Source organism: Phyllostomus hastatus, unplaced genomic scaffold (assembly GCF_019186645.2).
Source record: "Phyllostomus hastatus isolate PE091 unplaced genomic scaffold, TTU_PhHast_1.1 phas_scaffold_182, whole genome shotgun sequence".
NCBI lineage: Eukaryota > Metazoa > Chordata > Mammalia > Chiroptera > Phyllostomidae > Phyllostomus > Phyllostomus hastatus.
This window is the reverse complement of record NW_025334013.1, coordinates 12,774,672-12,796,040: the sequence shown is the minus strand read 5'-3', so window position 1 is coordinate 12,796,040 and position 21,369 is coordinate 12,774,672. Positions and strand designations below refer to the sequence as shown.

Here is a 21,369-nt window from a genome sequence, read left to right as displayed (position 1 = left end):
GACTGCCAGCATGTCAGTCCTCCTGCTGGCCCTCCCGTGGCCACTGGGACTCCGAGCACTCCCGTGGAGGACATTGCTTATGCCCCCTACCCCCGCCCCATCCTGGAAGGGAGGGAGGGACTAAGCTTCAGGGGAGATTTACTGGAGGCCCCCTGGTTGCTGAGGGCCAGAGCTGGGATGCAAACCCAGGTTTTCCTGTTTGCTTCCCCTTCCTTCCTTCCTTCCTTCCTTCCTTCCTTCCTTCCTTCCATCCTTCCTTCTTTCCTTCTTTCCTCCCTCCTTCCCTCCCTCTCATGTCTCCTGCTCTGTGCCAGGCAATCGTGGACCCTGCCCAGGCAGCCGACCCAGCGGCTGGCCCAGCGTTGCAGCCAGCACGCACAGCAGCTCGGGCCCGGAGGGCTTTCTGGGATGATGGCAGTGCCCTCTGTGTCCCGGCAAGCCTGTCTGGCTATGGAGCACCTGAAATGAGGACTTCCATCTTATTTTACTTAGTTTTCATTTTAACAGCCACATGTGGCTCGTGGCCGCTGTGTTGGACACCACGGGTCTGTACATTCACGACCTTAGACTGCAGGTCTCAGTGTCCAGCGTGAGCAGGGGGATGGGAGCGGGGGGCTTCCCAGGGGGCCCCTCAGGTCGTGTCTTCTTTCACGTTGTCAGTACATGGAACTCATGGCCGTCTCCGTCACGGCCACAGAAAGAGCCGGCCGCCATTTACCTTGAAACAGGAGACCCTCCTGACCTATTTTTCACTTCCCCACTTGTTTTTTTCTCGTTGAACTGTAACTTACATAGAATACAATGCACAGGCCAGAAGCAAACAGCTCGATGAGTTTGGACGGAGAGACCCCCCAGGTCACCACAGTGGAGTGGAGATACAGGACATCCGCAGAACGTTTCCAATCCCCCAGAAAGTTCCCTCAGGCCCCTTCCCAGGAAGTCCCGCCCTCCGAGGCCATTGCTCATCTGAGGTCTGTCACCGCACATTAGTTCTGCCTGTTTTTGAGCCTCACGTAAATCATTTTCCCACCGAGACGAGGGTGCAAGACGCGCTTCTCTTTTTCCTCTGTCTGGAGACTCGGGGCACCAGCGCGGTGGAGACTGGCAGCTGGCCACAGGGAGGAGGAGACAAGAAGGAGTTGGGGGTAGGGCGGGGGGCTGGCGGTGACTCCCTGGGGACCCGTGGCCTGTCTAGAGGGCACAGACACTCCTCAGCTCCAGCTGGCTGTTGCCACTTGAGAATGTGGGCCCAGCATTGCCAGGTGGTTGTGTGTATGTGTGTGTGTGTTTTTAAGAAAGCTGAAAATACTGACTTTCATGTAAAGCCTTCTGAGTGCTTGCATTTCAACACCTTCGACAGCACTGCAGGCCAGAATAATTCCCATCCGTGAGCCAGACTCTACCTGTGGGCTGCCAGTCCGCGAGCCCCGCCCTGGACTAATCAGAAAGTTGGTAACAGCTGGTATTTGTTGAGTGGTTCCTTTGTTTCAGGTCCTAGTCTAAACGCTCAGGGTTATTAAGTCACCTAATCCTCCTAACAACTTACTAATAATCCATTTTACAGGTGAGTAAGCTGAACCATCCAGAGGGATTAAGGGACTTGCCCGAGGTTACAGAGTGAGTGCTTGGCTGGGATTTGGACCCTGACCGGCTGCTTCCAGAGCCCGTGCTCCTAACCACGACACAGGCTCCCCTCGGGGAGAGGGGTGAGGCTGCCAAGGGATGGCTGTGCTGTTGGGGTGCAGATTTGCCAGCCACCAAGGGCGCTATCACCCTAAATGGGCACTGAGAGCCCTACCTGTCGGGACCGCCCTGGCACGAGAATTTTCGTGTCCGGGCGCCTCGGCCGTCAGTGGGTAGAGCCCGGTGTGAGGGAGTGCTGGGAAAGCAGCCAGGGGTGGGGCTGGGAGGGCGGGAGCCTGGCTGATGCTTGCTGGAGGTGTTGGGGAGCACTGGGCAAGTGGGGGCAGAACCTGCCAGGGGGAGAGCCCAGGCCCAGGACGGTGGCAGGGGAGAGGGGAGGAGTCAGCCAGCAGGGCCCAGGGCCAGGCAAGGCGGCCGCTGCCAGGGGAACTGGTGGCTGGGGCATCTCCACCCCGTGGTGTTTGGTCCAGACAAGCCTATCACTCGGGAAAGCTTGGGAAGGAGAAGATAAGGATCACCTGGCAAAACAAGACGGCATTTCCACCCTCCCCCCCCCACCGTGGGGTGGGGGCACGAGAGGAAACAGGCCCGGGGAGGCCCCAGCCAGGACTCCGGGCTCCCACTCCAGTGTTCCTTCCACCCCTTTTGGCTACATTCGTCAGGACCCGGGGTGGGGGGGAGCAGGGTCAGAGGTTACTGGCAGGGCAGCGTTCCAGAGCCTGGCAGGGAGCGGCCAGACCCTGCCCTCAGGCCCTGGTCTCATCTGTATCTCCTAGCCAGGGTCTGGTAGGACGTAAATGCTGAATAAGCGTTTGCCATTATGATTGTTTTTTTCCAGTTTGATCTTCACACCCACTTTGTGAAACGTACCCTTATTACTACCCTTATTATCCTTATTATCACCCATTTTACCGGTGAGGAAGCTGAGGCTCAGAAAGGTAGCGATCACCACCAGAAGGTTGTCAGCAGGATTAAATAAGCGGCATATGGAGAGTGTTCTGGTGCACAGCAAAGGGCTGTGGACCGTGGGCCAGAGAAGGGATGAGGTGGCAGAGCTGGTCAAGGAGGACCTCCTGGAGGAGGCAGCACAGGCTGGGCTTTGGAGGACTTGGCCACTTAGGCTGTTGGTTTCCCTGGATCAAGGTTGTTTCCTGAGTAAGACCTAATGCCAGTTGGGTCTCTTCGCTCTGAGGATATCACCTCCCACCAGAACCCCAAGTAATGTGGGCTGGTGGTACCCCAAGGCCTTCCACACCAGCAAAGCCCTCCAAGCCTGACTTCAGATCCATTGCATTGTGAAGGGGCACCCTGGCCTCGGGGCCGTCACATCACCTCTCTGGAGCTCAGCTTCCTCATCTGGCAACTGGGGCCAGGGCTACCTACCGTGCAGGGCTATGGTGAAGTAAACAGGACTCACAGAACCTCCAGGAAACAGCTATTGGATGGAATTGGTCTTTTATGGACGGAGGACAGACATATCCCCCATCTAGCCCAGGGAGGCTCGAGCCACACTTCAGCGCAGAATCAAAAAAATCCTATCTCCTGCGTTTGAACCCCAGTGATTTAGAGGGTCAGGGGGAGCTCTCGCCCCTCTTGAGCTATGGCTGCCCTGGACGAGGGCCCTAGGGAGCAAGTCTGCCTTTAGTTATTGTTCCCGCAAATCCCAAAGCAGCACTTACTGAGTACTTTCTGTGTGCCAGGCTCTCCTCGAACCCCTTAATGGCGTCCCTTTACACAGGAGGAAACAGCACTGAGAGCCGCACCCTGGGCATTCAGTCCCCCGTGGCACGGAGGCTTGACCCTCCAAAGTCTGGCTCTAAACTCTGCGCTCTTAGGAAGGGAACTTAATCTACTGGAAATAAGGGAACATGTGAATGTGGGCCAGTCTCCCACAGTTGCAGAGCCTGTGCATGCACGTGACTCAGTTTTGTCCTGATGTCACCCAATGAGAATGGTGTTATCATCTCCATCTTACAGCTGAGGACAGTGAGGTCAGGAGAGGTGGCAAGAGCTGCCCATGGATGGAATATGGGTCCATTGTTCTTCCTTCTGCTTGCCAGCTGCCCCTTGGGGAGATGGTTCTGTAGCTTGAATGGTGGCCGCCAACTCCACCAGGGGCGTGGCCTCGCCCACCCCTTGCCTCCATGCCCCATCCCCTCTGGGAGGAGCACAATCCAGCCAGCTTCTGTACCCACGCTCCTGCATCCACCACTCATTCCTTCGATCGCAGAGCCTCAGAGCCATTCGTTAGTTCTGAGGGGAATGCAGAGGAGCAGTTTTCAAACTCTGTTCCCTGGAACCCCTGAGGAAGCCAGGTTCGGGGTTAGGATAGGGGATCCTTGAATACGTAAGTGGCAGCCTCACTTCTGCCTCTTTTATATTTGCGTTGCCATGTTAAGTTTTTTAAAACAAAGGGTTCCATGGGATTAAAAACGTGTGTTTACACACCACTGTCTAATCCAGCAACTGCCTTCCCATTTTATAGATGGAAAAATGGACTCTAAAGCCCATATCTTCCCCGTAAATGATCATAATATTGAGGCATCATTTTGTTTTGTTTTTTAACTTATTTAACCCCCATAGCCCCACGAGGGTGCCACGTACCCTTTTTCATTTTACGGATGAGGACACTGAGGCTCAGATGGTGGAGGTGTTTGCCCAGAGATTAGGACGCAGGGAGCCTGGCTCCCAAGTCCACCCTCTTAGCGGCTCCCAGTCTGGTAGCCACGCCCTCCCCTTGTGTTCTAGAGTGTGGCCGAGGCCTAGGGTGAGGCAGGGTCGGAACCAGGACCCGAACCCAGATCTCCTGCCTTCCAGCCTAAGCCCTGATGACCCGCTCCCGTCCAGGACGTCGCCTGGGCTGGAGGGGGAGACAGGCAAGCCTGTGTGAACCTCGGCTCTGTCCCTCACTGGCTGTGTGACCATGGACGAGTGAAGGGACCTCTCTTTGAGCCTGCTTCCTCCCTTAAAGGGATAATGGGGCCCACATCACAGAGTTACAAAAGTTAGGCAGAATCGTCACGTGAGTTGGTTGGCACGGGGCCTGGCCCAAACTGTGGGGCCCGGGCCACCCTCAGTTTCTGGATCCAAGGAGTCCCCTACCTCCCCTGCCCGCTGCCTCCTCCCTCTTGCCAGCCTTCACCTTCCCCTGCACAACACAAATGCTAATTACAACCATTTCTGCACGCTGCCTCCCGGTCGAGCCTAATTACTGGGCAGCTCTGTCATCATCGTCATCGTAAATATCATTAAGTGAGACAGATTAACTTTGTCCTGAGCTTTGCGTGATTAGATCAGCAAATTGCTTGGCACGCTTGGTCTCTTCAGCTCGCAACTTACCAGCCTGGTTGTCCCGCGTGGCTCGGGGCCGGCTGCGGGTTTCTGGTCTGTCTCGCACCTGGTGCTCAGGGATCAGAGTGGGCAACGCAGCCCCTTTCACCTGGCCGGGGGGTGCTGCCTGAAGTCGGGAGGGAGCATGTCGGGGCTGCCATCGTATTTGTTGTAATGGCACAGCCACCAGCTTGGGGGATAGAGGCACCCGGGTTCCCATCCAGGCTTTGTCATTTACCAGATGTCTGACTCTGGGTGAGTTACTTACCCTCCCCGAATTACAGTTGTTTCCCAGTATGCAGCAGGGGGGAGCCAAGGCAAGGATGTGTGCCGACAAGAGCCAGGCCCGCACCTGGCATGCCGTAGGTCCTTCTAGTTTTTCCCTCCTTGCCATCTTCCCCCATTCTCAGTAGGACTCGGAGAGCCAGCCATAGTGTGTCTTGTTTTGTTTAACATGGCCCTCGGGTGGCCACCATGGACATTGTCATTTGATAGACGGGAAACCAAAACCCAGAAAGGAAGTGGGATGACTCTGTCCAGGTCACACGGCTGCCCTTGGCTGCGGTCTGTTGGGGTGAGATGCTAGCAGGCCATGCAGGGTGCTGCTGGGGAGCAAGGAGGACGGATGTCACGGTGAAGTCTGAGAAGGCTGCCTGGAGAAAGAGCGTCTGAGCCAAAGAGTTAGCCCGGGGGAGGACTAGCAGAGAGGCCTCGCAGGCAGAGGGCGGTAGATGTGCAGAGGCCTGGAAGCAGGAAGCACACTCACTTCTCAGTGAGGAGGTTCGAACACGTGAGGGGGAAGTGGGGAGAGAGGGGCTGGAGAGGAGCCAGGGGCCAGGTCCTGGGGTGCGGACGGACGGAGGGGGTTGGGAGCCACATCAGGGCGCATGCTTTCTTCTGCCAGTTGCAGGGAGCCAGCGTGTGAAGGAGAGTGGCTGGATCGTATCAGTTAGTTTAGAAGGTTCTGCTTGGAGCCAGCCCGGGGAGGAGGGGCTGAGGCAGTGATAACTGGAGATGGGGAGGGGGAGTGGTCAGGGGGCTAATCAGGGAAGGCTTCCAGGGGGAGGAGGCAGAGCCAGGTGGGCCTGGACAGAGGGGCAGAGATGTCAGGTGGAGGCTGTCAGGGGGCGGGGTGGAGGGAGGCATGGTAGGAACCATGCATGGGGCTAGAAGGTCATCGGTACGGTGAGTGGCCCGTGTCAGGGAGTAAGGAGTTGCTGGCCAGGTTTGGGACTCGGGTGTGGGACGGCCTCAGCAGGCCCTGAGGCTGTTGGTTGGCAACACTAGGTGAGGCTTTCAGTGCCTTCCAGGGCCCCCCAGGCAGGTGAGTCAACGCCTGGCCAAGTGGGTGAGTGTTTTCCAGCGGCTGCGTGTGTGGGCAAGCCTCCCACTGCCCGCACATGACGGGGAGCCCCGCCTGGGGTTCTGGCCCAGACCAGAGTGATTAACTGCTTGGCTGGCAGGGCGGCTGCCTCGACCTCCCACACGTGCTCTGTGCCCGAGGCCGTTCCGCATCTCCTGAGTCTCACCTTTAGGCCTCCCTTCCCCGTAACTCCTGCCCACCTTCCCTGGCTTCACGCTCAGGCCTCTAGCTCCAGCTGACCCCTCGGTGGCACACCTCCCCGACCCCCAGTCACATCCCTCCCAAGTCCCCACATGTTGAATGGGCCAGTCTGCTGTCTCCAGAGGAGGTCAGTCGGGAGAGCCGGCTCCAAGGTGGCACATGGCCCCAGGGGGTCAGGAGGGTCTGGGGCTGAGCCCCCCTCTGCTGCCACCTGGCACGCTGCCACCGTTCTCCGACCTCCGTCCTCTGCACCAGTACAATGGGGGCCCTGGGGCTTAGTCCACGGGATGATGACCCTTAGACACGAATAAGATAAGGACGTGTGTAAGAGCCTTGAGAAATGAGCAGTGTTGGGGTTGACTGCTGTTTTCTGTTTTAGGGGGCAGCCAGTTGTTTGGGTGTTTTTTTAAAGATTTTATTTATTTATTTTTAGAGAGAGGGGAAGGGAGGGAGAAAGAGAGGGAAAGAAACAACAATGTGTGGTTGCCTCTCGAGCACCCCCCACTGGGGACCTGGCCCACAACCCATGCATGTGTCCCAACTGGGAACCAAACTGGTGACCCCCTGGTCCCCAGGCCTGCACTCAGTCGACTGAGCTACACCAGCCAAGGCTAGTTGTTTGGATTTTTAAAGAGTATTTTATTTGAGAACGGTTTTAGGTGTATGGCATTATTGGAAAGATAGTATGGAGAGTTCCCGTACAGCCCACACCCCATTGGCCCTGTTACTAACATCTCATACAGAGTGGAGCAAAAGCAGGTTTAGAATTGTTTGTGTGGAAAATGATGGAACAATAAATAATGATACAAGAATAACCTCTGTGTTTCATATACACACAACTGTAAACTTAATTTTGCCCCACCCTGTATTATGGTACATTTCTCACAATTAATGAGCTGATATTGATACATCATGATGAGTCGAAGTCAATATTTTATTCAGATCTCTTCAGTTTTTACGTAATGCCCTCTTTGTGTCTAGGGTCCCATGCAGGGCACCCCGTTATACTTAGTCATCGTGTCTCCTCAGGCTGCCCTTGGCGTGGCCGTGTCCCAGGCTGGCCCTGTGTCCCAGGCTGGCCCTGTGTCTGATGGCCTTGCCAGTTTTGAGGAGGCCTAGGCAGGTATTTTGGAGACTGGTTCCCAGGTGAGATTTGTCCGATGTTTTTCTCGTGGTTAGACTGGGGTGATGTGTTTTTGGGATGGAGGCCAGAGAGCGAAGCACCGGTTACATACCGTCGTACATGAGGGCACGCGTGCTACTGGTAAGCATGTTGGACTTGTCACTCTTGACGTTCGTTCACCTCGGTTCCCTGGGAAGGTTGTTGTTTTCGCCCTGAGTGCCGCGGCCGGGCTGGGCTAATGCCGGAAGTCAGCTGAACCAAGGCCAAGATCAGCAACTGTGACAAGGGCAGAAGCGAATGGAAAAGCAGCAGGGGAAAGTAAAGCAGGGGTGGGGTGGGTGCTGCGGCGTGTCCATCAGGTGCCAGTTCACGCGGAGATGAAACACTGAATGCGAGGGTGCTGGTGTTTCAGCTCCTTTAATCTTCACAACGGCCCTTCCCAGAGACGAGGAAACCGAGGCCTGAAAGGGGAAATGGCGTGGTCCCGTGAGCCAGGGAACCTGGGCTTGTGCCTGGGTCTGCCTTTACTGCCTCCGTCTCCGGGCGTTGAATAAAATACCTTGATGCTGCGTTCCCAGGAGAGTCAATCAGGAAAGGAGTGTTCCTGATACAGGCTGTTTCTAACTCACTTTATTCATGATGGGTGATGATGAAAACACATTCAATAAAGGAATATGCAGTAGAGAGGGGAAATAGGATCAGAGAAAATACACTGGAAAATGTGGACAAGGAAAAAGCTGAACATAAAGACCAGGAAAATGCCCACAGGTGACTTTCTGATTTGGCTATGAGCTTCCTGGCAGCCCAGGAAGAAAGGGATACAGGCTGATTCCTGTGGTTCCTATTCTCAGAAAGCAAAGAAGTTCCCTTTTTCAAGAACTTTGTGGTAAATTTAAAAATAAATTAATCACATGGAAATTTCACACTGAGCAATGCAATGGATAATGTCATAATAGTAACAGATGTCACATGGTGTCATCTTCAGGAGTGATGGCCATATTTTTACTATCTTGCCCCTTGGCCACAGTGGTCCTATTTGAATCTTACTCAATTGTCATGAAGCAACTAAATTCTGTTTCTTTAGGAAGTTGCAGATGCCTGTACCCCAGTGAAAACCTGGGATACGAAGGAGCCAGTTACCTGTGTACCGCCAGGGTCTGCGCTGGGCACCAGGGAGGGAGGATGATAAGGTGACTGTGGCCCACCCCCCAGGTCCTCTCCGTCCCAGGGGTGAAGACACTTGGATGAAGGCCTGAGTGTAATCCAGGTGCTATGCCATGGCCCCACCAGCAGGCAGGGCACAGTTCCTTCAGACTGGGGAGGAGGGGAGGGCCTCCTGGAGGAGGAGGTAGGCCACAGGTGGGGCAGAGCTCACAGTCTTGGGAGAGGAGGTGTCGGGTGCAGGTCCCTTGAGGTGATGACCGAGTCTTACGCAGGACTACCCCTCAGCCATCAGCACAGGGCCAGGCAAGCCTCGAGGACTTCCTGAACTCCCGTTGGACGCTCAGCACCTACAGAGCCAGGTCTGGGGTCCCGGTGACGGCCACACACCGGAGGGCTAGGTGTAGGGTGAGCCTAGAGAGGTTTAGGCCAGTTGGGGAGGTCCTTGAATGCCAAGCTAAGGAGTTTTGTTTTTGAGGAGGTAGGAATCAATGGAAAGTTTTTGAGCCTGTATTTTGTAAGAGACAATTGTACATATAATAACTGCTAACATGTAGTGGTCACTTGCTGTGTGCACAGTCCTCTTCTGAGCACTTTACCTACATTAACTCATTTAAGTATCACAACAGTCCTGTGAAGGAGGTACTGTTATTATCATCCCTCTCTTACAGATGAGACAACCAAGGCACAGAGAGGCAGAGTCATTTGCCCAAGGTCACACAGCCAGAGGTGGCAGAATGGGGATCTGAACTGTGGCTCGGATCTAGAGCTTTTACCTACCATATTATTGTATCTGTTAAATGCACGCCTTAAACTAACATATAACATGAGTGTGTATTTGAGGACATACAAGGATTTAACAAATCTCTGCTAATTACTGTCACTAGAGAGGCAGGAACCGACAGGGCCCTTGGCCCCAGCAGCTGAGGCTTAGAAATCCACCCTGAAAACAGGTTGGAGGGCGTGGCCGAGGAGTCCCAGGCCTTCGAGTTTCACTCAGGAGCTGCCCTTTCCTGCCTCTGACGTGCCCCAGAATTCTTTGAAGATCCCCTGCCTGGGGCAAACCGACCCCAGGGGCCATCAGGCCTTTGTTGTCAGAGCTGCGTGAGCATGAGTATTTCTCACTTCTGTTCACTCCAGGCCTTTGGCTGCCACAGGGTGGGGTCTCCAGAGCTGGCACCCTCACGCCCTCACCTGACTTGCATCACCTCCTCTGCGCAGCTGGGGAGCGAGCTGCGGTTCCTCTATTCTCGGTCTGGGGAACACCAGGCCTCCTCAGCTTGGTGGGGTGGGGCTTGGTGGGGTGAGTCGGGGCGGAACGAGCAGATCCAGGCTTAGGCTCTCCACACCGCAGAGGCTGTTCCCCTTTCCCGGGTGCCACAGCCACAAATGAGGCAATTGGGGAGAGCAGGTGCTGGCCGCCCTGCCAGCTCAGTGCCCCCAGACTCCATGAGGTCCCCAACCGCTAAAGCTGCTCCCCCATCTTCAGTGAGCTCGGGGCCAGGAGTCAGGACCCAGGTTCTAGGCCCAGCTCCGCCACTGACTAGCTGTGTGGCTCGGGATCTCTGACGGCACATCATGAGATCAGTATGCTGTCTGGCCAGGTGACTTGGGTGGGGGCTGGAGAAGGGGACGAGTCCTGCCTCCTCCCTAATCCTCGGGCTTCTCATCTGTGGAGCGGAGGTGCTGATTCCTCCTTCACAAGGTGCCGTGGGGTCGGGAGAGATTGTTGACAAGCAGCACCGAGTAGATGTTGGGTCTCCCCCTCCACGCCCCTCCACTGCTCTTGTAAACTGGAAGTGATACCTGCTCAGGCCGAGGCTCTGCAGGGGTGTGGGCATCCGAGACTGTGAATGGGAGGCCCCGCCCCCGGCTCTGGGCGGGTACCGTGATAGGGCTGCCATTGTTGTCGGACTGTCACTCAGCTCCTGGGGCCTGCGGCTCTCCCACCTGCCAGAGCCAGCTGAGCCATTCCCACGCCTGAGGTGGGTTCAGTTTCACCTCAGGGCCCCAGGCCAGTGTTTCAGGAAGGGCCCTCATCTATTGTGTGTTGAGAAATAAACAGCTCCCTGCGGATTTCTGCTTGGGAGGTTTGTGAGCTTCCCTCCTCACCTGCGGACAGGTATGTGAGCTCTCCTCCTCGTGGGTCCATCCGTCTGTCCAGTCTGCCGACCGGCCGCAGTGGGACGGAGGGCACGGGCTGCCTGGCCTTGGCCCCGGGGTCGGGCTTCCAGCCTGATGAGATTCGATCCCTGCCTTCGAGGTCCTCCCGTCCGGTCTGCAGTGCTGTGTGCTTCCGTGAAGGGAGCACGGGGTAGAGGGCCGTGCAGGGGAGCACAGAGCAGGGGACCACACGCTGCTGCCTGCTGCAGCCTGGGGTCAGGGGAGCTCCGCAGAAGGAGTGACCTCTGGAATGAGGCGAAGGGGGAGGAGTCATTGCTTCATCGCATCCGGGCAAGTTACTTCCCTGAGCCTCGGTTGCAGAGGGAAAGGGGAGAGGCTTTCCTGAGATGGTGGGCGTGAGAGAACTGACAGGCCCCTCCCAGCCCTAGGTGTCCAGGCGGTAGTGCCCGCTGTGCCAGGATGGGGACATGTTTGGTGGACTGAACTTCTTTTCCAAGGGTCTGCTCCTGGGGTGGTTGACACCTGTTACTTAGTGTACCCAAGTGTCCGAGTTTCGGAACAGGCTCAGCTGCAACCCAGCATCAAGCGAAGAGGCCTGGGAGCCCGCTCTCTCTCAGGTGGGAATGGGAACGCCTTCACCCAGTGGGAGGGAGGCAGAAGCCTCCGGAATTAAACTTCATGCCGCAGGCAGTCCTCTGCCTCCCGAGGCACCTGCGCCCCTTACGTGAGTTTTCTGTGTCCTTGCGCTTGGCCGTGTTAGAGCCACCAGGATTTAAAGGCGCCGGCCCAGATCACTTGGCCCTTCCCTTCCACTGGCTCCACCTTTCACGCTGTCTGCCTGTTGAACACCTTCAGCATGCCAGGTGATGGGAACCCCTTGGGCCAGACGGGTCCCAGCCCTCACAAAACTCACAGTTCTGGGGCGGGGAGGGAGAGAAACGTAAAACCCAAGTGAGGGCCCCGCAGCCAGGGTCCCGGAGAGTGAGGTGGGGTGCAGCTCAAGGTGAGGCCCCGGGGGGGCAGGGGCCATGGGGGACTGGAGAGGGACTGTCCCTGTAGAGTTGTGACCAAGGGAGTGGCAGGATTAGAATGTCCTTTTTGAAGATGCACTCTAGCTGCTCCAGGGGACTTGAAGAGGGCAGGGGCGGAAGCCAGGAGCTGTCTGTCCCTCTGTCTGTGACCCTGGAAAGTCACCTCACCTCTCGGAGCCCGTGGCTTCCCATGTGTGTGGGTTGTGAGAACCAAATGCAGAAGCGAACAGAAGGACTTTAAGCTGAAAAAACGTATAAATGGAGGGGATTCCAGGTCTCACTGGACGTGGAGGGTCCTTTGGGAAACTGTTGAGTTAGGGTCTTGGGTGCAAGGGAGAATGCGGGTGTCCCGAGTCTGCCCGAGCACCCCACATCTGAGAGAGCCCACTTGTCCAGCCTACGTCACGGGACCGGGGCGGGGGAGCACCTGCTCAGGGCTCTGGACTCCTGAGAGGGAAGGGTGGCCGTCCTGGCCGTTGATGAGGCCTGAGGCTGAAGCCAGGATTCTTACTGTTTTGGGGGGACAGTTGCACCTTTGAGCTTGGAGGCAAGCATCGGATCCCCCTCTGGCCACCGGCACGGACACACACACCACTTTTCATTCTAGGTCAGGGGAGTTCTCCGGAAGTCTCTGAAATTGTTCATGAGCTCTAGCTTAAAGACCCCTGAGCTAGAGGGAGGGAGAAATGGGAGGGGAGATACCTGTCTTTTTTATATTCTGCCTCCTTCCCCCTCATCTTTGCGGCTCAGGTGGGGGAACCCCCCCCAGCACTGCACCTAAGGGCCAATGGTGGGAGGACCCTCACAACTGTTGTGGGCCAACCCAGGGGCACCTTCCTAACACTAGACTCTTGGTATCTGCCACTGGGGATTACTGAGGCAGGACTTACGGGTTTTTAGAGAGAGGGGTTGCTGCGGGCCCCTTCCTGCTTGCTAGGGGCTGGCTGTGCCCTCACCTGTGGGAAAGGCACTTTCCCCGGGACTGGGACGAGAACTCTTGGGCCTTGGGGGTCCTCTGGTCGGGCCTGGGAGGAAACCGGAGCCGGGTGCGCGGATCAGGCCCCGCCTGCGAAGGTGGCGCAATGCTACCCGGCCGGCTCTCCCAGACCAGCTAGGCACAAGCGGCAGCAGCGACGGTGGGGACCGCAGCGTCAAGGGGCGCATGCCGACCGTGTGGCTACTGCACCCCGGGGCCGCAGCGCTGTCACTGTCGCTGTCGGCACGGGGCGGGGGGGGCGGGTGAGGGGCTACGTTGCCTAGGCGCTGAGAGGGGGGAGGCGGATCCCCCTCCCCCGCCTTGGGTTGGTCGCTGGGCAGGTATCGGTGTCCGGGCGGGCGGGCGGGCGGGCCGGGGCGGGGCGCGCTGGCTGTGGCCACGTGGTTGTGATGGTGGTGGCGGTAGCGGCCCCCAGGACGCTTCCCCATTTTCCCGATTCGGGTGTGAGAGCCATGGAAGCGCTGAAGGAGTCTGTGCTGCACTTGGCCTTGCAGATGTCGACCTACAAGCGGGCCACGCTGGATGAAGAGGACCTGGTGGACTCGCTCTCCGAGGGCGACGGGTACCCGAACGGCCTGCAGGTAGGAGCCCCCACCCTCTGTGAGAGCCCCGTGGAGGGGGCGGGCAAAGGGGGGCGGGGCATGCACGCTGGTGCTGCCTCTCCCACCTCCGCCCCCATCCTTCCAACCCCTGAGGGGGCTGTGAAGCCAGAAGCTGTGGGCAGCACTGGGCTCACGGGGAAGAAGCCTTTCTGGGACGGAAGTGCTCCCCTGGGGCGCTGAGCTCCCCACTAGCCTCCCCTCCCCCTGCTCTGCCCCAAACCCTCCCCTCCACCTAGTCAGGGGGTGGGCTGCAGCCCCCAGGGGGCAGGGTTGAAGCTCACTCCCTCCCTTCCCCTCCAGAGTTGAACTTCACAGGAGAGGCAGGCAGTTCCTGAGCTGGAGGGACTTGCCCTGGGTCGCACGGCCCATTTCTGGCAGCGTCTCAAACTGTCTTAGCATGAAAGCCCCTCGTCCCTGTGCCCACCGCAGTTGGTCCCCCTCTCTGGTGGGCATTGCCCTGTTCTTCCTCTTTCCACACAGAGACCTGAGTTTCTGGAGGGGTGCGGGCCACCATTCTCTGCCTCCTTTCCCAGCTACTTTTCAGCCCGATTCCTCCCTTCCTGGGGTCTGGCCGTGTGGGAATCCAAGAAGCCTACCACCTCCCTCCCCACCTTGTGACACAGCAGTGAGCAAGGCTGCTCTCCTCTTTCCTCTCTCCTCTCCCGGTGGGGCAGAGCGGGACAGTCCTGACCCGGACACCTCCATCCCGATGGAGTTTTTACCCAGGCAGGCAGCAGGCAGTGACTTGGAAAGGTCAAGGGCTCTCTGTGATTTGGTTCCTGAGAAACCAGTGTAGGGAGAGGAGCCGGGTGGCTCAGCCCAGGAGGACTTCCACCTGGCTGACCAAGGGGGTCAGGCAGTGGGGCGGGCGAGGGGGGGGGTGCCTCGGGGCCTCCCAGTGAACGGACACCGCACCACTGCCCACCTGGAGGGCAAGCTTAGGGAGTGTGGGAGCCCAGGCCGCCAGACCCAGCCCTGCGCAGGCACACTTCTTTGAAGCCGGAGTGAAAATGCTAATAGAGGGAAATAGCATTGATTGAGTCCTTCCTCCGGGCTCCATAGGTCCAGGGAGGTCCAAAGTCGAGATGCCAAGTGGGATGCAGCACCCTTACCTACGTTACCCCCCTTAACCTTCAGGGCCACCCTGTGAGCTGCCAGGGTGATTGTGCCCATTACAGGTGAGGGAATGAGACTCTGAAAGGGAAGACGAGTCACCGTAGGTCCAGAGCTCGAAATCCGGAGTGAGAAACCGGACCCGGCCTGTCCGGCACCCCCTCCTTGCGGGTACTTCACGAAAGGCTCCATCCAGCAGGAAGTGAGATTCTGTGGCAGGCTTCTCCCCTCACCCATCAGAACAGAGGCTAATCAGCAATCTTTGTAGTCTCATCTTCCACAGTGTGGAAGTTCTAAATATACCCCACACAAAAGCATTTGGAATTCACAACAAAATCACATGCCATTGGTTGCCATCATGCCAGCAGCCCACGTGGGTACAGCGTTTCCCAGGTCACACAGACGTTCATGCCCCTGAGGCTGCCCGGTGGCGTGAGGGCGGCTCAGTCCCTGAAGCCACGGGGGCTGGTTTTGATTTCTGACTCCACTCAGATCTCGGGTGAGCCACTTAATCCCATTAAAGCACAGTTCCTTCATTTAAAAAAACTTCTTTTTTATTTGTTTTTTATCCTCACCCGAGGACATGCTTATTGATTTTAGAGAGCGGGGAGGGGAGGGAGAGAAACAGCCATGCCTCTTGAAGGCGCCCCAACACCACCACCCAGGCATGCACCCCACCTGGGAATCGAACTGGCGACCTTTCAGTTTACAAAATGACACCCCACCAACTGAGCCACTCCGGCCAGGGCTTCAAGTCCCTCATTTGTAAAGTGGGAGATAGAAAAAGTGGGTGGGATGCATAGTACGGGGCCTGCTGGGATGGTTGTCTTTATGACCCACGAGGTAAGGACCGCTGTGGCCGTGTGGCGGACGGTAATGCCGAGTCTCAGAGAGGTCGGGAAGATTCCTGTAGACACAGCTGGCATGCGGGTTGGAGTGCCGTGCCGGGGCCCCTACACCAGACTGGGTACCTTGCCCACTTCTTATGCAGGAAAAGCCAAAAAAGGTTGCCCCAAGGATCTGGGGAGTTTCTGTGGGTGCCTGGGCTGGCTCGCCTGAAGCCTCCCCAGCCTCTCCAGAGCACATGTGCAGCGGCCCAGTGCTCGTGCTCCCGAGTCCAGAACCCACTGCCTCTGCTGACGCCTCTGCTGACAGAGCAGAGTCTTCTGTTGATTTTACGTTTCTGGTCACTGGGGTTTTCCCCCCACGTATATTCTTTACATGCTCTTTTGTGCAAAAGAAAAGAACCCACTATTTTTAACAAAAAGCTTTAAAGAGAAACAGCGATCCCACGGCCCGCACACAGGTAACCACTTCTAGTTTTTCACATTTGCATGTGTCTATTTTTAAACGTAGGTGAGCTGACTCTCAGGCCACAGCGCTGCTCCCTGCAGTTCTCACACTTCAGAAGCGTTTTTCCGTGTCGTTAAAAACCTCCAAAACGTGCCGCCATTAAAAACCGTAACACCTCAAGGCACCAATACATACAGATACAGGTAGTCGATCCGCTGTCTGTGGACAATAGGCCCAGTAACTGGAACACTGTGACTGGCCGTCTTTTAGCCTTTTGAGTAATTTCCTGTCAGATGGTTTCTAGAAACACAAGTGCTCCTTCAATTTTAGACTTTTTTTTAAATGGACCCAGGCTTCCCAAACCTCCCTCTCTTGGTGGGCAGCTATAAAAATAAGCTACTTGATTTTTCAAGATTTTGAAGCCCGTTGGTTCTGGGAACTCCAGAGTTATTGATACCAATTCTAGCAAATGAAAGCTCCTGTCTTTCAGCCAAACGTGCCACCTCCATTACTGACTGTGCTAACAAACTGGTGGATTTAGCTGGAGCCGAGTTCCACCTGCACCTCCCCTGGAAGAGCCTTTCTTCTTCTTTATCTCATATTTTAGGCACAAGTTCATTGCGGTTCACCCAATGAGTCAGTGTGGGCTGCGTGCACAATCGAAAGCCAGGCAGCGCTAACACGGAACCCCAGCTCTGCCTCTCACGGGCCCTGAGACCTGAAAGCAACTCACTTAGCTTTTTTCCAGTAGCTAATAGTACGAACCCACTTCTCGGTGCGGTGGCAACGTGGAAATGACACCCTGTAGGTGAAAGCCTTTGGCGTAGTGCTCCGAAAATGGATTTGGTTGTTAGCAGGGTCGTCATCAAAACGCGCCAGGCGTGACATCTCAGCGATGCCCTGACTCTAATCACTCCTCTGCTGGGAGCCTGCGCTCTGCTCTGACTGGCTGCCCGGCCTCCCCCTCCCCCGCAGACACCACTGCAGTGGCTTGGAAGGGGAAAAAAGCTCCAGTTACCCCTGCAGCCTCCACTGAGGGCTGACAGCAGGCAGCCACGACTGTTCCCCCAAACCTCAGACGGTCACCCAGTTACCTGGAAGGTGCTTCTTCCGAGCATTAGACTGATTCCTGTTAGGATACAAATTCTTAAAGCAGCTCCTTGAAGCTGTCGTCAGGCAGTGGAAGAGTTAGGCAAGAGGGGCGCGGGGGCACCAGGGACAGGTAGGGCTCAGAGAAGAGATGGGGGAGGACCCAAGAACTTACAGTTTTGCTCTGGACTGGCCCCAGCAGCCTTAGCCAAAGCCCACCATATGGAAACTTCTAGAAGAAACCTCCCCAACCTAACACCCTCTTGTAGGCAGAGTGCTGCCCAGGGCCGAGCTGTCACGGTCTGTCTGCTCTGAAGGGCTGATTCCAGGGCCGGCAGCCTGGTCGCCCTGCCGGTCCTCACGGGGTGGCTCGGCCCTGGAGCTGCAGGGGGTGGGCTCCCCGCCAAGCCCTTGGCCCGGCTGACCCCTGTCTGCGGCTCCATGACACCCAGGTCGCCTGAGGACCTGGCAGTTGTTCAGCCACCGCCCCACCCCCCGCCACCGATCCCCCCTCCCTGCTCCCGCCCCCCCTGCGTCATCTGAAAACCAGGCTGGGCCCCCTCCACAGCCCCTCTGCTGCTGGCTTGTCGCCTGGGCCCCAGGCGGCCGTGGCCCTTCCTCACCTGCAGAACCCGTTCTTGCCGTAAGCCTAGGCGGGCCACGCGCCCACTTCTGTAACTGAATATTTATCCCTCACCAGGGCTTTGTTCCCTTCCCACGGAGACCCTGGGAACTCTCAGGCTGCTCAGCTCAGCTGTCTCTCGCTCTCATTCTGCTTCCCCGGCTCTGTCTCTCTCCGTCTGTCCCCCTCTCCACCTCTGCCTTTGGAGGGCATCCTTTTCTTTCTGACTCACTCTGTCTTTTTTTTTTTTTAACTTAGCGTAACTTCTTTTTTTTTTTTTTTTTAAGATTTTATTTATTTATTTTTAGGGAGGGAAGGGGGGGAGAGAGAGAGAAACATCAATGTACGGTTGCTAGGGGTTATGGCCTGCAACCCAGGAATGTACCCTAGCTGGGAATTGAACCTGGGACACTTTGGTTCCCAGCCCGCGCTCAATCCACTGAGCTACGCCAGCCAGGGCTCTTTTTGAAGATTTTATTTATTTATTTTTAGAGAGAGAGGACGGGATGGAGAGGGAGAGAAACATCAGTGTGTGGTGGCCTTTCACGCGCCCCCTACTGGGGACCTGGCCCACATCCCATGCATGTGCCCTGACTGGGAATTGAACCTGCGACCCTTTGGTTCACAGGCCGGCACTGACTCCACTGAGCCACACCAGCCAGGCCATCTCTCTCATTCTTTACCTCACACAACAATAAATGGATCTTAAGCCCACCAGTGAGCCAAGCATTTACAATAAATCTCAACCCCGTCTTCTGAGGTGTCGGCTCTGCTCCTTGGCGGGTGGATGGTCATATACCCGAGTGCAGGGGGCTGCCCACCACTGATCCTGGTGATCGACTTGCCCTTATTTCCAGAAGGAATGGGGGAACCTTTGCATCCTCCCCTTGCCGTGGCCTGCCTTGCCGGATCCTTGGAAGGAGGCAGGTCAGGATGACGGCGGCTGAGCGAGAGCAGGGGCCTCGCTGGCAGCTCAGATCTGTGGCCCCTGCCCTGTCCAGCACGGCCGGGAGAGGGACAGCCTCCCCTGGGGAGGTCCCCTGATCAGCACAGTGCCTCCTGGTGACTCCTCCTGCCCAGGGGCCGCCTCTGGAGCCCTTCCACACTCGGACACGGGCTCGGGCCTTGTCTGGAAACCAGGAGACCCTGGCAACCAGGCAGTACGAGGCGATCGAAGACCATTGCAAAGGTTAAAAACCCTGTTTTCAAATTCTCTTGGCTGTTTCCGCCTGGAGCTATGAATTTCTCATTTGATTCTTACTTCATTCTAATTAAATTTTACAGAGAACACCAACTGTTTGGTTGCCATCGAACAGTGAGGCTCAGCTCGCCTTTGCTCCTCGGGGGGCAGCACGGCCGTTGGGCTGAGGCTTCGGGTTCTGGGGAGAGGTGACCTTTCCCACCGTTCTCTCGCCTTCTCCACCCCTGCCACTTCCTGTGTTCCTTCTGGACCCAGTAATGCCATTACCTGCCCTTAGGGACGCTGTACAGACAGGACAGCCCCACCCGCGCACACAGAAAGCACTCAAGTATTAGCTGCCATTGTCACTCTTTTTTCCCTTTCCTCCTTCCCTCCGATCCTTTCATTGTCTCCCTTCCTTTTTCATGTCTGGCTTCTCTCCTTGCTCCTCCTCCGACCCCCCACCCGCACTGCAGACTGTTTAGTCCACATAAAGGGAGGTTTCCTGCTCCCCCCAGCCCGAAGGCTGTGCTGCCAGGCTTCCCGAAGCCAGCACCAGACGGGGGGCTCCCCGCCTCTGTGCCCTCCACCGCCTCCCCCAGGAGCGAAGCCGTGACCGTGAGGCACTGAGAGGCCTAGAGCAGGAGGCAGAACGTAACAGGGGCAGGGCCGCTGGGAGACTGAGAGTAAGTGTCGGGCCTGCCTGGCACCCGTCGGGGCCCCTCCGAATGCAGGGTCAACTGTGTGAGGAGTCTGCTGCCGTGGAAGAGGCCTATCGTAGGCCTCGTGGTGCTGCGAGCGTGTCGGCATTGCCCGGCACGGGCGCTCGCTGTCTGCGCTGGGCCCTCCCAGCCCGAGTCTTAACTCAATGGCAGCCGTGTGGGCAGAGTCTTTGTTTCTCACATTTTTAAAAAAAGGTCCTTAAGGGATTTTAGGAGGTGGCACCGCTCCCCGATCCCACCTGACACAGCTGCTTTGGTTTCGGAGCCTCCCGGTCCTCCTCGGAAAGTATGACTGGGCCCCAAGTTCCCTTTCTCAGTTTGAGAACCCAGTTTTCTTTCCATGAGTATTTCTCGTGTTCCCCTTTCTCTGGCACAACAGTTCCTTGTCATTTCCTGGCCAGAAGATACCCAGCGATGACCACGATGATGACCATGAGGTCACTTAGTGCCCTTCCTTCCCCGAGGTGACCAACCTTATACCCCCAAGTGCCAGGGTGACCTGGCTCCTGGGGGCAGCCACCCCCTCAGCTGCTGGGGGGGCACTTGCGGGTCAGAGTCTGGGTCTCCCCATCTCCCCTGGCAGCTCCTTTCCCTCTCCGTCCCCTTGCCTTCTGCACTCGCCTGGCCAGCTCCTACTTATTTTTCAAGACCCAGCCCGGGCATCCCATGCCTCCAGGAAGCCTTCCCTGACTGAACCCCTGCCCACCCTCATCTGTGTGTTTATTGGCCTCTCTGCTGGGCTGTGAGCCCCTGAAAATGAGGGAGTCCGTCTTCCACTTAGTACGTCCGACATGGCCTGAGCTGGTGCTCAGCTGTCGGCAAACAGCCGTAAAGTCACTGAACACGGAGCCCACAGGGGCCCCCTCCTGAACAGCGGTCCCAGCTTTTGCAAGAAGCGCCTCCTGGAACAGAGGGGAGCCCTGGGCTCGCCAGGCTGAGGGCTGTGAGTGCCATTGGCTGGCATGTCCCTCGGCCCCAGGGACCCTGCCACGCCCCCCACTTCCTCTCATTGTGCCTCTCTTCCTGTTTGGCCAGCCTGTGAGGCGGGGGCCGTTTTTTCCTCCCTCTGAGGACCTGCCTGCAGGGAGCCGAGTGCCCATGGCATCTCCATGGCATGTCCCCCAACATCTTCTCAAGATGCAAATCTCTGACCCACTGTGGGCTCCAGAATCAACAGGCTTGGGGTCACAGTTCCCAGCTCCCGCCCACTCAGCTGCGTGATGGAGGCAGGGTCTTCCCTCTCGGAACTTTCTTGTCCTCATTTGTAAGAAGAGAACTAATGATAGCCCTCGTGGGGTTGTGGGTGTTGAATGAGCTGATGCTGCAATGAGATGACGTCTGCGCTTGGGAAGTGTGAGCCGTCGTGGCGTCGCCTCTGTGATATATTGTCCCAGCTGGTGGATGCAGGGGCTTTGAGGAGAGCCCAGCTGGACACTCACTGGATGCCTGCAAGTCCAAACATCCTGTTCTTTTTTTGAACTCCTTACTGGAAAAACAGGGAAAAGCTGGGTTTTTTTTTTTTTCCCTTCTACCCATATCGGGTGACACAAAAAAATACAAGCCCAGCTGGGTTGAGCTACTTGACTCTCTGAAGTTTAGGAGCAAATCTAAGCTGCTGAGCAGGGTGGCAGTTCATTTCCTGGACCAGGACCCAGTCCGTGGGAACCAGACCACCCCCGAGGCAGGAGGGCCACCCTGATGTCCCCGCGGGGCCTGGGCCTGCCACAGAGCCCCTTCCTCCTGGGGAAGGGGGGCCCGGGGCTCACGTCCTCCC

The 21,369-nt window shown here is 57.0% G+C and overlaps 1 protein-coding gene across 3 annotated transcripts in view; it reads left to right on the top strand.

Moving 5' to 3' along the window:
* Positions 1-21,369, top strand: part of ECE1 (endothelin converting enzyme 1) — a 97,002-nt gene that overhangs the window by 33,649 nt on the left and 41,984 nt on the right. For 2 of the 3 annotated variants that reach the window (XM_045858734.1, XM_045858733.1), the window contains exon 2: positions 13,469-13,555. In XM_045858734.1, coding sequence (XP_045714690.1) covers positions 13,469-13,555 — 87 coding nt within the window. Of the gene's footprint in view, positions 1-13,426; positions 13,556-21,369 lie in introns of those variants that run through there. The other variant, XM_045858732.1, reaches the window with a different exon arrangement.